This window comes from Lycorma delicatula, chromosome 2 (genome assembly GCF_047948215.1).
Source record: "Lycorma delicatula isolate Av1 chromosome 2, ASM4794821v1, whole genome shotgun sequence".
Lineage (NCBI taxonomy): Eukaryota > Metazoa > Arthropoda > Insecta > Hemiptera > Fulgoridae > Lycorma > Lycorma delicatula.
In genome coordinates this window covers 5,481,070-5,496,626 of record NC_134456.1, presented here as the reverse complement: position 1 = coordinate 5,496,626, position 15,557 = coordinate 5,481,070, and the positions used below count along the sequence as shown (strand labels likewise).

General features: G+C 31.7%; 1 protein-coding gene across 1 annotated transcript in view; it reads left to right on the top strand.

The window, feature by feature from the left end:
* Nucleotides 1-15,277, top strand: part of Miga (mitoguardin) — a 472,130-nt gene extending 456,853 nt beyond the window's left edge. The window contains exons 5-8 of the mRNA XM_075358217.1: nt 446-614; nt 2,488-2,721; nt 6,363-6,533; nt 14,542-15,277. Coding sequence (XP_075214332.1) covers nt 446-614; nt 2,488-2,721; nt 6,363-6,533; nt 14,542-14,745 — 778 coding nt within the window. The 3' untranslated portion in view covers nt 14,746-15,277. The remainder of the gene's footprint in view (nt 1-445; nt 615-2,487; nt 2,722-6,362; nt 6,534-14,541) is intronic.
* The last annotated feature ends 280 nt before the right edge of the window (nt 15,278-15,557 follow it).

Here is a 15,557-nt window from a genome sequence, read left to right as displayed (position 1 = left end):
ACTGACAGGCGAAAATGTGTCTCATGCCAAACAAAGATTCCCAGAGTTAATTAATAGTTAGCATTGGTTTGTATTAAAAAACCAGTTTTAATTGTTTTTAACTACAGAAAATAAAAGGAAAAAAAATTTGTAAATGTACCAACGGTCATGTGTCCCTGATTATGAGATTCCATTTATTATTTTTTTTAATTCAGGTGTTTGCAGTTGTTGCAGTAATTTTTTTTATTATGTGTGAGATGTGAGTTGTTTAAATATACCTGTTACATATTTTTTATAATTATTCTGCATATAAGATAGCTGAAAGTTACCAATATTATTTAATGGTAACAATGGCAATGAGATCAGTTTTTCGATATATATAAAGCCTTAACTTATTTTTAAATAAATAATATTTTTAATCTGTGTATCTGTGATTTTAGGTGATTTTTTCATCTTTTTTGTTTAGATGCCTTCGTACAGAGATGGTTCATTGTAGTTCTGATGTGGAATATCTTGGTAAACTGCACTGCATTCGCCTGGCATTCCAGTGGCTTTTCAAAGATAAAACATCATGGTATTGGTTTGCTGATAATGGACGTCAAGTGTTAACTGACCTGTTGCTCTTTGCTGATAAGGTATATATATATATATTTATTTGTAGTGCGTGCTTGTGTGTAAAATATACACATAAATTGTTTATTTATTGTCTGCTGTTCACATTCCATTTATTTTTTTCTCTTTATGATGAATATGACAAGTGGTTTGCAATGTGGAAATTCTCAGCACATATCTTCCAAGCCAATTAATCCTCCACCAGCCTGTCTGTCCATATTTCCCTTCTACCAATTATAAGGTAGATTTTAATAAAAAAAAAAAAAACTAATGATAGAATGCATTGTTTACAGAATATCTTTTAAAACTTTTTCAAAAAATATATTAAACCATACATTTCTGTGGCAGTAGATTATTAATCATAAGTTCTGCCTTTTCTTTAATATTGATTGGTGTTAGACATTTCTTCCTCAGAATCCGACATAATTAATAAAAGGATAAACTGTGTAATATAGAAACTTATTGGTGCACTTTTAAATTAACCTCTGCTTGTTAACTATTAAATCGGATTAAAGTCAAAGTAAAAAAAACAAAAAAACAACTGATATATTAAACAATATCCGCTTCTGATTGGTCACTGGTTGAGAAGAGTAGACTTTTGATCAGTTGAAGACCTGTATCATAATGAAAATTTGGAAAAATTGATACAGGTTCCAGTTGTCTAATTCAAACGTTAATATGCGGCCATAGAAAAAAGTTAATCTTATAAATAAATATACAGTTATTAAGCTTATTTGTTATAATAAATTATGTTTTGTTGTAATAAATTCCGAATGGTTTGTTATTATATATTTATTTTACGTGGTCTTTGAACTAAAAGCTGTTTAATAAGTATCTGTTTGTAAATGTTACAATATCTGTATGAACAGTTTCTACTGGTTTTTTAAAAAAGTTAAAATTTAAACAATTCAAAATCATTTTAAATATTATGATGTTGCCAAATATCATTTGTGATATTTCCACATGATCATGATTATTCAAGAAAAACAAATTAATGATTTGTAGAATAGCTAATAAGCTGTAATATATATTCATTCAAAGAATTTGTATTAAAAGAAACTTGATTCATTAATTCTCTATGAAGTGGTCATACTCTGCTGCAATCTGAAAAAACTGACAGAATTATAACAACAGATAAAAGTATATCCACTGCTATAATCTGGCTTTATGATGATCAACTGTTGGGTTTGATAAGAGTAAACAGTTATTACAAAGTTTCCAAAAAAATATTTTTTTTCTTAAGAGCATTTGAAACATTTTGAATCAACTTCTGAACTCTTTCAAAGTAGTTTAAAAAATGAGTAATAATACTAAAATGGTATCTTATGTTATAAATAGAATATTCAAATGTACCCATTGAAGATACCATAAACATATTAAAAAAATAGAAATGAAAGAACAGCATTTATTTTAATTACCATCACATCTATTTTTTTTTATATTCTATTTTTATGAAGTTGCTCTGATCAGGGTTTCATGATTCATTTCCACTTCAGGTAAATGCTAGGACAGCCTCCGTTTTTGGTCCATGTAGTAGCATATCTACCCATTCCTGAAATGATTTATAATAATAAATTATTATTTATCAGATCAGAATAAAAGAGTTTTTTTAATGTGTGCATTAACAAAAAATATCCCGTTATTGTATGTTTCTTTAAAGAATTATGATGCTGCAAATATTGAAGGAATAAAATAAAAATTTACTATAAAAGCAAAGTAAGAAAGAATCAATAAAATATTTTAATTATTCATAAATTGTTTGTAAGAAAAAACACTGCCTTATTAGATACTTTTATCTGTTCTTCTTTGGAATTCTATTATGTGTGTTTTTATTTCACCTATATTTAAATTTCTTTGCTGATTATTCTTTTTAACTTATTTTTTTATGATATGCAGGATCCAAAGGATTTTCTAATTGCGTATGAAGAGATGCTAAAATTTCTTCAAGATCAGCAAAGTTGGGATGATGTTGAACAAGAATTGAGTGCTAAGGGAGTAAAAGCAATGACATTTTACGATGTAGTTATGGATTATATATTGATGGATGCTTTTGAAGATCTTGATACTCCACCATCATCTGTTACTGCTGTTGTACAAAACAGATGGCTTTCAAATGGCTTTAAAGAATCTGTTAGTATTATTTTTGTTTTACTTATATAGTTTTCTTCTATTTCATTAGCTATTTTAGTCGACTGTATTTCATTGGCCATAACATGTGGAAGTCTCACAGCTTCAACTGGAAGATTCGCAGAGAATGAACAGTTGTTTCTGGCTTCCTCTGTTTCCTTGCCCTGAGCAGGACGACTGAAGGGGTACAGTAGAGTGGTATCCTGGGTGGCTAGGAACCGCCTGGGCAGTTGATTGGCCGAAGGTAGGCATATTGGCATTCCAGCCATGGTCAGATAGAAATTGTGGTGATTATTCTGACTGTCAGCGACTGCATGGCCGAGGGTATGGGTTACCATACAGCCATGAGGTGCAGCACCATTTTGACGAGGGTAGTTTTTGAATGAGCAAACATGACTGTTGGAGGGATGGCGACTGCACTGCCAAGGGTATGGATCCCATGCAGCTGTGAGGTGTAGCGGAATTTTGACAATGGTAAAAGCAAGTAAATGTCATGCGGGACTCTACGATGGAGCTGAGTGGGAGTAGGAGGTCTGTCCGCCTCTCCCTTGTAGACCAGACTGGAGTCCGTAAATTAACCTAGGTCTGGGGTATGAACTGAAAGGTGAGTTCACTAAGGGAACTAGGACTAAATTTCATTGTTTTCAACAACATTTTTGGTGGTATGTTGTTTAATTTGCCTTAAATTTACAAGACATTTACTAGAATTGGCTCAGTAAAAGTAGAACTTGGCGCAGGGTTTGTGCTTCTACGAACTCAGCTAGTTCAGAGGACAATGATGTAGGACATTCAAGATGTCTGGATGAGGCCTGAAGCAAAGGCAAAAGTTGAGTTTAAAAATCATCTATGTAAATGTCTGCCAAGGCATTTACATCGGTGGTATCCCAACAAGGGCTGGCTTATTACTATGAGATGTAAAAAGTTAGAGGGCGAAAGATGACTCCCGTTAAAGCCCATCATGGCTAGGAACAGGGGTGGTGGGGAGTGGCGACTGGAAGCATCACATGGCGGGTGTCTTTCCCTATGCAGTTGGGATGGCCGTAACATGTTTGCTATTATATTGATTGCATTAGAGATCCCCAGAGGCTGGTGCTGGGTATCTTGATGGAAATCTCCCATCATCTAGGATATATATTTTCAGGATTTGAATTTGATACATATTTTTAAATATTACTATTTTAAATATACTATTTAAAGATAGTTACATACAATTAAAAAATAATATCTATCCCTATCAAACCAGACAACTGAACTCTTCTTTTTTTTCCTGTTTAGCTTCTGGGAGTTATCATTCAGGTATTACCTCAGTGGATGAATGAAGTTGATATGTATAAGTGTAAATGAAGTGTAGTCTTGTACAGTCTCAGTTTGATCATTCCTGAGATGTGTGGTTAATTGAAACCCAACCACCAAAGAACACGATCTAATATTCAAATCCATATAAAAGTGCCTTTAATAGGACTTGAACCAGACAACAGAACTGCTTTTGTATAACTCAACACAACACTTTGGCTTACAAGAAAAGACATTATTGTTCTTCTGTTACCATTTTTAATAAATTACTGAACCATTTAAAAAATCTTCCCGCTATTTTATTTAAAAAAAGACAATAAAAAATATTCTTTTAAAATAATACTAAATTAAAAAATGTTAAAAAATCCCTGAATTTTCTGCATCCTGTAAATGAGTAAATAAACATGTACTCAAATAATTTTTATTAATGTTTTCTTAATTGTAAATTATTTTGAGATATCTTTTTCATATTTAATACCTTGATATATTATTTATTTTATATTATATTATAATGTATTACTTTATATTATTTCATTTGTTTGTACAGGATATTTATAACAGAACTGCTTGGTTCCAAAAAATCATAATGAAATAATGGAATCAGTTAAAAGTGTCTGGTTTCATATCTATGCTGGTTATATTATTTAGTTTTTCATCACAAATTTTTGTCACAATTGGCACCGCTGTGTTACCTTCACTATATATTCGATTGGCAGTCTCACTCTCAGTCATGATGACACCACAGCAGAAAACTCAGTGCCTGATTTGGTTTATTAAAACAAGATTGGTTATCACAGTTCAGTGTAATTATCAATGTGAGCATCATCATTATCAGGTGCTGCGCCTACAAATAAAACAATTCTCCAGTGGTTTAATCAATTTAAGAAAAGAAGCAGTATCTTAAAGGGAAAGGCACAAGGCAGGCTGTCCATATTTGAACAGAATATGAAACAGATCCAAGCATCTTGTATATGTAGCCCTAAAAAGTCATTAGCAAAGCACAGTTTAAAGTTAGGAATACCTAAATATGTAGTGTATAAATTGTTGCTTGAGAGGCTTCGACTACGTGTGTATAAGATACAACTTACTACATGAAATCAGACCCAATGACAAAGTGAAAAGATTGGAGTTTGCAGCTGCAATGCTTAATAACATTGATGAAAATGAAAACTACCTGAAAAATGTCATGTTTTAAGATGAAGCAACATTCTACATTGGTAGGTCAGTAAATCGACACAATTGCAGGATTTGTGGATCATAACCACCACATGAAATTATTGAACATCAGCGTGACTCTCCCAAACTCAATGTTTGGTGCAAACTGATGAATGACCGTACAGTGGGCCTGTCCATCTTTGTAGAAATGACTGGAGATTGACGATATTGAAGAGGAAAAAAGATTAATTTTCTATTTGCTAGACAGCACTCTGCAGCATTACAGCAACCATGTCTATACTGCATTAAAGAAGGGCCTGTTGCATTGTTACCAAGGAGCCCAGACATGACCTCACTAGATTTCTTAGTGGGGACATGTGAAAAGAATTGTTTATTAGAAGAATATCCATGATATCAGCTCTCTACAGGAGAGGATTATTGTGGCAGTAGCATTTTTTACATCCCATATGCTGCCGAGTATATTGGAAGAGCTGGATTACTGTCTGGACATGCGCAGGGCAATGAATGGTGCACATATCAAAGTGTATCAAACGCCAAAAACTACTTCAGAATTTACCCTTTCAGAATATATACTCATGCAAGTAATACTTTAAATATAATGCTGTTTAAATAATACTTGAAATGGAAGAGTTCTTTTATGAACACTCTGTATTTTAAATAAATAATATGAAATTTAATCACATTAATTTTTTATTTTATTTTATATTTTGTAATTCTGCTATGACAAAGGTTTTACCAAAATTTTCCTTGATCCAGGCAAGTGCTAGGGCATCTCTTTTTTCTTCCCATAGAGTACCACATCTACCTAAAATGAACTATATGACATATAATTATGTATCAGTCAGAGTAAGATTTATTTATTTATATATTTTTTTGGAATTTAATGGTACTTACTTCAGTATTGCTACTTTTTTCCTCTTGTAGTTATATAAAATTTAAATAAAACTCTTTTTTCATTTCAATTTTCTACACATTTCTGCAAATTTTCTTTAACATTATTATTTAACTTTTTTTGGGAAAGATATTTATTTCAATTTATCTTTGAGAAATATCATATAATATTGAGTGATATTTTTTTTATAATTCAAATTTACTGTTGCTGTATAATTGTTTTTCTATTATTTCAATTGAAATTACTCATAAGTGCATTAATATTGTTACTGTATTGTTAACAGGCATTAACCACAGCTGTTTGGTCAGTTTTAAAAGCTAAAAGGCAAATGCTTAAATATCCAAGAGGATTTATGGCACATTTTTATGCTATCTCTGAACAAATGTCACCGCTGATGGCCTGGGGATTCCTTGGTCCGGATGAAAAATTACGTGAGATGTGCTTCTACTTCAGGGTAAATACAAATATGATAATGTTAATAATAAAATCTTGTATACATTTTTTTTAGCTTACTCTGTTTTGGTAGATGAAGTATGATTGTCACAATCACACTTTTACACCTAGAATTATTATTTTTAAACATAAAGCTTTCTTTAAATTATTTCTGTAAGTGCTCTTCTTTTGTCCACACATAGTTTTATTAGTCATCAAATGTGTTTAGATTTTATATTGAATGAACAGCTGTAAAAACAGTCACTGGCAGCAGTTTTCAGCTCATCAAAATTTCTTAGTCGCAAATCAGACATTTTTTCTTGGTTATGCTCTAAGTGAGTTTTCTAAGATTGTTAAGTTTGGACTTATGAATTTCAGGCCACTGAATTTCAGAACCCTTATTGAGCCACCACCTTTCAAAATGTTCATTTAAAAAGTTTCTTACTGATTGAACTTTACGACCTGGAGCTTCATCTTCTTGTAATTTGGCAATTAATTCCATACTAATCGAAGCTAAGAAATAGTCATTTTCAAGCATGTTTTAATATGAAGTGATGTTAACACATCATTCAAAAAAGTGTGGTCCTCCCAGATGCATTTCAGATATCTCTATCCATATCATTACACGTGGTGGGTGGATTGTGATTTCCTAATGAAAGAAGATATTTTCTTTACACAAAAAATAAATATTCTGAGAAATATATCTCAGGTAAATGACACACTTATCAGAGAACAAAACTGGTTTTTGGGATTGCACATTGGGAAAATGCCTTAGAAGATTTTTGCAGTGACTCCATTAAAATAATGATCCAGTCAAAAAACTCATTAACTAGAGCAGCCTTAAAGAGTTTAGACCCAACATTTTTTTTTTCATTATTTTCTTAAGTGTTGAACAGATTGTATTTAGTTCTGACCTTTTTTTTTGGTTGACTTAAGAGGAAATTGTGTAAACAGGATTCCTCAACGATATCAAAGCTGTTCAATCAACTGGAATCTCATCTAGATCGTTTCAAATCAAAGACATTTTTCCGATAAGTTTCAAATCGAGGTGGTTAAGGATTTTTTTATTCCACTTCAGATTGTTACTACTGACAGAGCTTCCTTAGGAAAAAAGCTGATAAATTCTGTCTTCATTTGCATTTGTCTGTCCATGCACCCAAATATTAGCAACAAGTCTTCCTTCAATTGAATACTTGCTTTGTCTTTGTGCCTTTACTTAACACTGCACAAATAAAAATTCTCATTGAATACATGAAAATAACATCACTTTCTAACAAACCCAGCACTTTGTGGAGTAAATAAAAGCATCTGATTAATCATTAAAATCGCCTGGTGATACAGTATTTCCGACCTATATGTTATATCGTGGATAGGAATTTTGCAGCCATTCTATAGAAAGAATATTAAGCGTCTATTATGTAAAATATCTTATAATTTAATTAGGCAGAATATTTTGTAGAGGAAAACAAGCGAAAGAGCAACAGAACTATTTATTTTTATTTATTCATTTATTTAGCGACAAACCAGGCTTAGGGGCCTCCATATCGCATGAGCCATAAACGGAATAGTGCGTCAGACGCGTTTCCGGGGTCGCGAGTGAATAGTTTTCGCGAGTTATATAGTTTGAAGACGACAAACACGGTAAGTCGCGCATAAAACAAAAACGCGGTCAATAATTTTTTTTTTTTTTTTTTTTTTCCGCGTGTGTTTTGTTCTGTTTCTCTTGTTTCAGAAACGGGAGAAACGTGGATGTGGAACGACTCGTCGTGCCGTCTCATCCTGCCAGTCGAAAGAAAAGTAAAAATTAAATTTTTTTTTTTTTTTCTTTTTTTCTTTTTTCTCGTGTGTGTGTTCTGCTTCTTTTGTTGCAGATACCAACAGCCACCACAAAAACAAATGGAAATGGTTTCTTCGTTTCTTCACTGCGGCCACGCGATCCCCCCAACCCCTTCTCAGACACACGTGTGTCTGAAGGTTAATAATTACGTGGAGTGAATGATTTCTGTTTACTTCTTTCCAGAAAATCGCCGCCCCCAAACCGCGATCGCGATTAGGTGTCACCATTGTAAGTTCCCTATTACCTTCCTTTCCTTTCAAGAAAGAAGAAAGAGGGAACGAGCCCAGCAGCCATCAGCCCAGCAGCCACCTGCCCAGCAGTCACCTGCCCAGCAGCCACTGACAGCACAGAAGAACGAAGAAACCTGCACTTTCCCCCGTTCAGCCCTTCGGGGCCTCGGGAATTTCAAGGTTAATGGTATGTAACTTCGGTTACTACCAATTCTTGGAAAGTGCAGGCCAAAGAAGAACGAAGGGGTCTTCGGAAGAAGAAGAGGGAGAAGATGATGATGAAGAAGAAGGAAGACCAGCCACTCGTCTCAACATCACGGACTGGAGTCCGGAACAGAGCCCAGCAGAGATGCGTCCTGAAGGGCAGCCATACCAGAAGCGGATGAAGAGCTTCTACACAACCTCTCCTATTTCAAAACTTACAGTAAGATAAAATAACCTAGCAATTGCGACTCTTCCGGAAAAGGAGACGCATTGCTCCCTCCTTACAGGTAGTGCCCCGTTGTGGCGTATTCCTGCTAGCCTATTAAAGAGTTAGCACCGAAAGGACTTCAGTGGACGGTCTGAAGGGGAATTACGTCTGGAGGACAGGCTTTATAAGCCTAGCCTTCCACGGTCGGCCCATGAAATGGGTTCGATAACGCTGGTTTAACAACGGATTGGAATGCAATTAAATCCGTCTTAAATTCACTAAAATAATAATAGACAAAACTTGAAAAATTAGATCCGAGATTAAAAAAATAACCCTTTTAAAAACAAGCCCGATTAGAATGATCCAGCAGCAAGGGACTCTGTCCAGGTTCTGCGATAAAGTAGGGAGTAATAGACTCCTGCCAACTTTGCATTCCATTCCATTCCATTTATTTATTGAATTAAAAGTAATCAAACAACAGTTTCTTAAATGTCTGAGTTTAAATCCATTAAATATATAAGTAAAATAAAAAATAATAATTCAGTTGACAGATAGATTTGTGAACATTTTTTTCTAACCTAAATAGAAACTTAAAAAATTAGTTACATTATTGTTTTGATTGGTCAAAATAAAAAACAATATTAAATTTTAATGTTAAATTTCATGTCAAAATGATAAACATTCACCACATTTAATTATTGATTTATTCTCTCTTGCCACTGACAGCAGTGGCAAGATTATAACAGCATAATCAGATTCTTAAACAACATCTTTGTTGTCATTAATTTGTGAGTAATATGAATTTTTGATTCCTTAATTTATCTTAATTGCATTTTATGATACTTTCTATACTGTTCAGAATATTTGAAATGACTTCTTAAAACTTTTCTGAACATTTTCTGCTTTTGTCAAATCCCTAACCATCACACACACAATAGTTCGGTTGACAAATTTTATTTTTCTGGTTGGTGTAAATTGATGATGGTGTACATGCCATCCATTCTAACTGGTATAATTGACTTTAAACAGCTTATTAATATTATCATTTATTACTAGAATTTTACAGTAAGTTCATTAGGAATGATGATTTGATTCATATTGTTTTTTTCTAAATGTTATTTCTTGGTGTGATCCTGAAAAATGTCCAAAATGAATGGCCTAGATCATTGAGGATGAAACATTTTCTAGTGCCCCCAAAATTGTTAAACTTGCATCTTTTAAAAATAATAATTGCAACTGCTGTTTTTAAGATGCACTCTTAAAAACAGCAATTGCAATTATTGTTTTTAAACGTGGCATATTGTGTTTCTGAGTTGTAACTTGCCTTTTAAATGAGAGCAAGTAAAATGCATATTTAATCATATTTGGAAGTATTTTTTTTTAAATTGAAATCTGAAGTATACTGTCAAAAGGTAGAGTATTCAAGCTTAATTTTTTTTATTCATCTCTCTAAACCTCTTGGTTGCAAAGTTAAATAGTTTGAATACAATAATTTTGTATCATAAATATAGGTGGCCCTTTAATTCTTTGTACTAGCATAGTAGGTATTTAATTTTCGTTTCAAATATCAGGAAAACATAATTTTTTAACGTTTTTAATCAGCTATCACTTTCTTAGACCGCCTGAATGCCCCCAATTTTTTCTGGGCCTTCTACTGCTTCCCCTGAAGGCCTCCAGCACCCAAAAAGGAGCATTATTGCCCACTTTGAGAACGAATGGCCTAGATGTTAAAACAGATACATCTTATTAATTGTTCAAAGCTGATTTTTCCCAGCCTACATTATGATATAAATTTATTAAGCCCTATTGTAATAAATGCATAAGAATTACAGTAATGTAAGAACCTTCTGAAATTTAAAAAAAAAAATGATGCAAGGTGGCTGCTTATTTAAAAAAAAAATAGTACTGTAAAGAGAATTTTATTGCATTACCAGTCTTTGTACTGTTAAAGTTGATCATCGTCCTTTTTTTTTTGGTGACAATATTTCTTGGCTAATTGAAACAGGAGATCTGACCTACATTACCATCTTGAGAAAGTAGATAATATCATTTTGCTGTTCACATAAACTGATTGAAATTTTATGATTTTTCCGTTATACTTAGCTGTGGAAGTATATAATTGTAAATTATATCAAGAATTACATTTCTAAAAAATTGTTCTCTGCTAGAAAAGTTGGTCTGCTGCAAACACTTAAACACTCAGTCATAACTCCTCTCCTATGAATTTGATTTAAAGTAAAGTTGGGGAAAGTTACAAAAATAAAATTACACATAGCTCGGTTTTGCCAAAAGGTAATTGGACTTTATTTTTAACAGAATGAAAATCAGAATTATATAACCATATTCATAAAAACAAAAAATAATGCATAAATTCATTATTACATATTATTGTTTTGTTAAGACAAATGTTTTGCACAAAATCTCCTTGTACGATATTTATATGCAACAATCCTTAAGTAAAGTATAGGTAAACTTATTACCTTAAATATTTCTTTTACATAAACACAGCATATAACAATACAGTATAATAATAATATCGTATTATTTAACAGAGGATTACCTTAATATTTAGTAGACGATTACTGTTTTTTGTTAATGAAAAACAATATCTTGATACTCACTGGCACAGAACTTAATCTGGACGGTCATAATAGAAAGTTCAACAGACGATTACTGTAGAATGAAAAACATTAATATCTTGATATTCACTTACGCAGGATGTAATCTGGATTATCATAACAAAGAGTTTAATGGACGATTACTGTAGAATGAAAAAACATTGACATCTTGATATTCACTTGCACAAAATATAATCTCACAATCGTGGATTTTATATATGTCTATATAAATTCCTTTAAGTTTAATATTTTATCATACAATTATAGAGAAGTAAAAACACAAACATAATGTTTAAAGGATTTTTAACATATAAAAAAAGATTCATTGTTGAAAAATATGTGTAATTTACTTGTTAACTGCATGAAGTGTAAATTTTGACTAAACAATATTAGAATTGTAAGATGCACTAATGATTCTTCGAATGATGGTCAGAGAGAGACTGTGATCAGAGAGAGACTGAGAGAGACACACTGACTAGAGAGAGACTGAGAGAAACACTGACTGACTCTAGTGGGGAGCCGGCTTATATAGTGTAGATGGAGCCGAGTGAATGCAACATGTTTACGTTTTTTTTTTAAACCTTATAAACATGAAATAATACAGAGTTAAATCTTAATAAATAATCAATACAAAAGGCATAAATAAAAATCAGCTGAGCATATATGTACGTTGAATGGAATGCATCAATTTCAGTGTATGAAAAATTTCTTATTTATAATTGAAATATTTATTACATTGAAATACTGTTAAATTTTAGATGAAAATAAGTCAAATACCAAACAAGTTGAATTAACTTATAACTGCTTTACGCATTGGCGTAAACAGTAAATATACTGAATTTAATAATCCATTTTTGTGTTTTGTTTGGGTCTTCAATGGTCACATTAAAAAAACTTCACTTTACATTTTATTGTTTTGGATTTTATGTTTACCAATATTTTTCTATTCTTTTGAGTTTGTTTCATTCTTTTGTTCCAGGTTTACCTCTTTTTATTCTTGGCTTTTCCTGGAAACTGTGTAGAATTCATTTTTTTTTTTTTAATTTCTCTGTAATAATTTTACTATGTTCAGTTTTCTTTTTAGTTTTAGTTCTTTAAAACAATTAGGTTTGCTCTTAAGTTTTAGGAATTGAAATAATTTCTTGGGTAGTCTGCTTTCACTCATTCTTTTTAAATATCGAAAGAAGTATATATCGTATCTTTTACGGAGTCTGTAATTTTTTCAAATTTTTCATAAAGCTGTTCATTTAGCCCTAGTAAGAGCCATTCAAAAGTAAGGGCCGGGCCATCAGTATTAAAATGAGAACAGTTGAAAAAATAAAAAAATTATTAATGGTTTCTAATACTTTTATTTAGTTTATTTTTCTACATAATCACCATTTCATTCCAAACACTTTTGATATCGTTAAACAAGCTTTATCAGACCCAATGCAAAAAAACTCTGCTGCCTGGGATTGTAGCCACTTCTGCACTGAGAATTTCAACTATTCACTTTCCTCAGAGTCATTGAGACACAAGCTTGTAAGTTTATAATAAAAAAAAAAATATCTCCCATCCAAATTTTTAATTGTTTCTGTTGTACATGCAGCCTTGTGTGGACATGCATTATCTTATTATCTTGGAGAAGAACAATTCCTGATCTCTGCATTTTCCATCATTGGTTTTGAATGGAAATATTCACACAGTGTTTCTAAACACATGTGTTTCACAATAGACTTGTGATTTGATGGATGTCCCAGGTTCCATAAAATCAATAAAAGAACACCCTTTTGGCTCCAGAATACAGTTGCCATGATTTTCCTTTGACGATGGGCTTGTTTGAATTTTTTTGGTTTAGGTGAACCAGAATGACACCACTATTGTTTCATCTCAACATTTGAAACATGAAACGACATTTTATCTCCCAGTAACGATATGGGAAAAAAGATTCGTTTCCCATTGGGTTAAAGTGGTCAAGAAAAGTACATGCAGATGTCATTCTTTGATCTTTGTGAACACTTCAACATTTTCAGCATCCATCGTGCACAGCTTACGATAGCCTAGAGTGTCACTCATGATTCTTTTTTAAATAAAAAAATTTTTTTAAATATTTTGTTTAATTCTAGTTCAATTTTTATACTAACAAACTAATTAATTTTATATAATATTCATTTTTTTTGCATTCCATCTGTATGACAGAGCTTTCCCTTTTTAAAGCGAAGCATGTCCAAAAAAAAATTTTTTTCTTATACCATTTATTTCACAAAAAAATATTTTTTTAGTTTAGTCAGGTTGGAAAAGTAGTATGGGATCAGTAAACCAAGGATAGATGATATATGGACCCATAGACTGATTCCAGAAGCATGAGGAATTAGGGTTTGAGTTAACTCAAAATGAGTTGAGAGAATTTGAGTTAACTCAGTTCCTCACTGGCCATAGAAGCTTCAAAGCATGCTTGACACGCAGGCATTGAGACCCTCTGCGAACTGCAACTATTGCGGGAGAGATGACACCACAGAGGAACAGAGTGTTTGTGTATAACAAGTTTGTGCAGCACAGGGAAGCATGCTGAGAAAATTTGGCATGCTGATCTCTGTAAATATCATGGAGTCTATACTGCAGAACAAGTGGTCATGAGACACAATGTCGCAATGTTGGTTGCAAATATATGAGCCGAGATGGCAGAAGAAGTTCAGGGACGATACACCCCTGATTTTCCCTTGGATTTGTTTGTAGTAAAAGCAGGTCCCATTTCAGGAAATGACAAAAAAAAAGTTGGAGAAGTGGTGTTGTAGCATATTAAAAAAAAATTGCCATCATTTTATTTTTTTTACAAACATTCTATAAATTTTATATAAAGACTGATATATTTTTTAAATATTTTATTAATATTTAGTAATGTTGTAAATATATTTTCAATTATTTTGTTATCATTTATGTGTTTTTTTTATTAGGAACAAGTGATGGGATTCCTAACAGACATCTTCAGTTTCCAGAAGACAAGATATACAAGTGTTGAAGAATTGTCATCTGATATGTTGAGTCATATAAAAAATAGAGTTGATAATATAACACATAAGTTATCTGCTGAATCGCAGTATTCCTATTCAATTTATAAAGTATCAGCTAGCAGTAAAACTGTACATACTAATGCATAAATGTATTATTTTGTTTCCTTTTTTCTTTTCCTTACTAAAAAATAGGAAAGGAAAACACAAGTTGTGGGATTATGTATGTATTGTGTTAACATAGTTTTTATTTTATTATTTAGAATTATTGTGTAGTATGGTTCCATATATTTTTAAGTATAGAATAGGGTTTCTGTTTTATTTTGGACAAATATCTTGCATAACAATCAATGTTGGTGTAAGTATTTAACTTGGTTCTATAAGGAATATTTTTACACTTTAAGCCTCGATATCTTTTTTATTTTTTTTAGGAGTGGTGGTAAAGGTATATGATTGTGATATTACGGCTCTTTCAGTATTTTGAATGATATTTTTATTTGTTTATTCTCTTTCTCCTAGTTTATTCTCTTTGTAGTTCTCTGATTTTGGTTGTTCACTCCTTGTACATAATTACATTTATTTTATATTAATAAAACATAAAGTAAAAAAAGGTCATTTTTTTTACTTTATCTTATTCATTATTGTATAAAACCAAAACATTTATTTGTTGTTAAAAAATAATCGAAGCTATATTAACCTTTCACTTACAAAACTACATCAAATCCTATTTATGCTATAAAATATTAGATAAACAAAAAATTCAGAAAATATTTTTTTTGTTCCTTTACCCAGTTATGTTCTTGATTCTTATATAAAATTTATTAATTTAGCATGTGATAGAAATAAAATATATCAAAATAATTCAATTAGTTGAATTCATTACAGCAGAAATCGTATTTTATAAAATTAAATAAATTGTTCCTTTTTTAATGTTTATTTATCATTTTGAGTACTAATTAAAT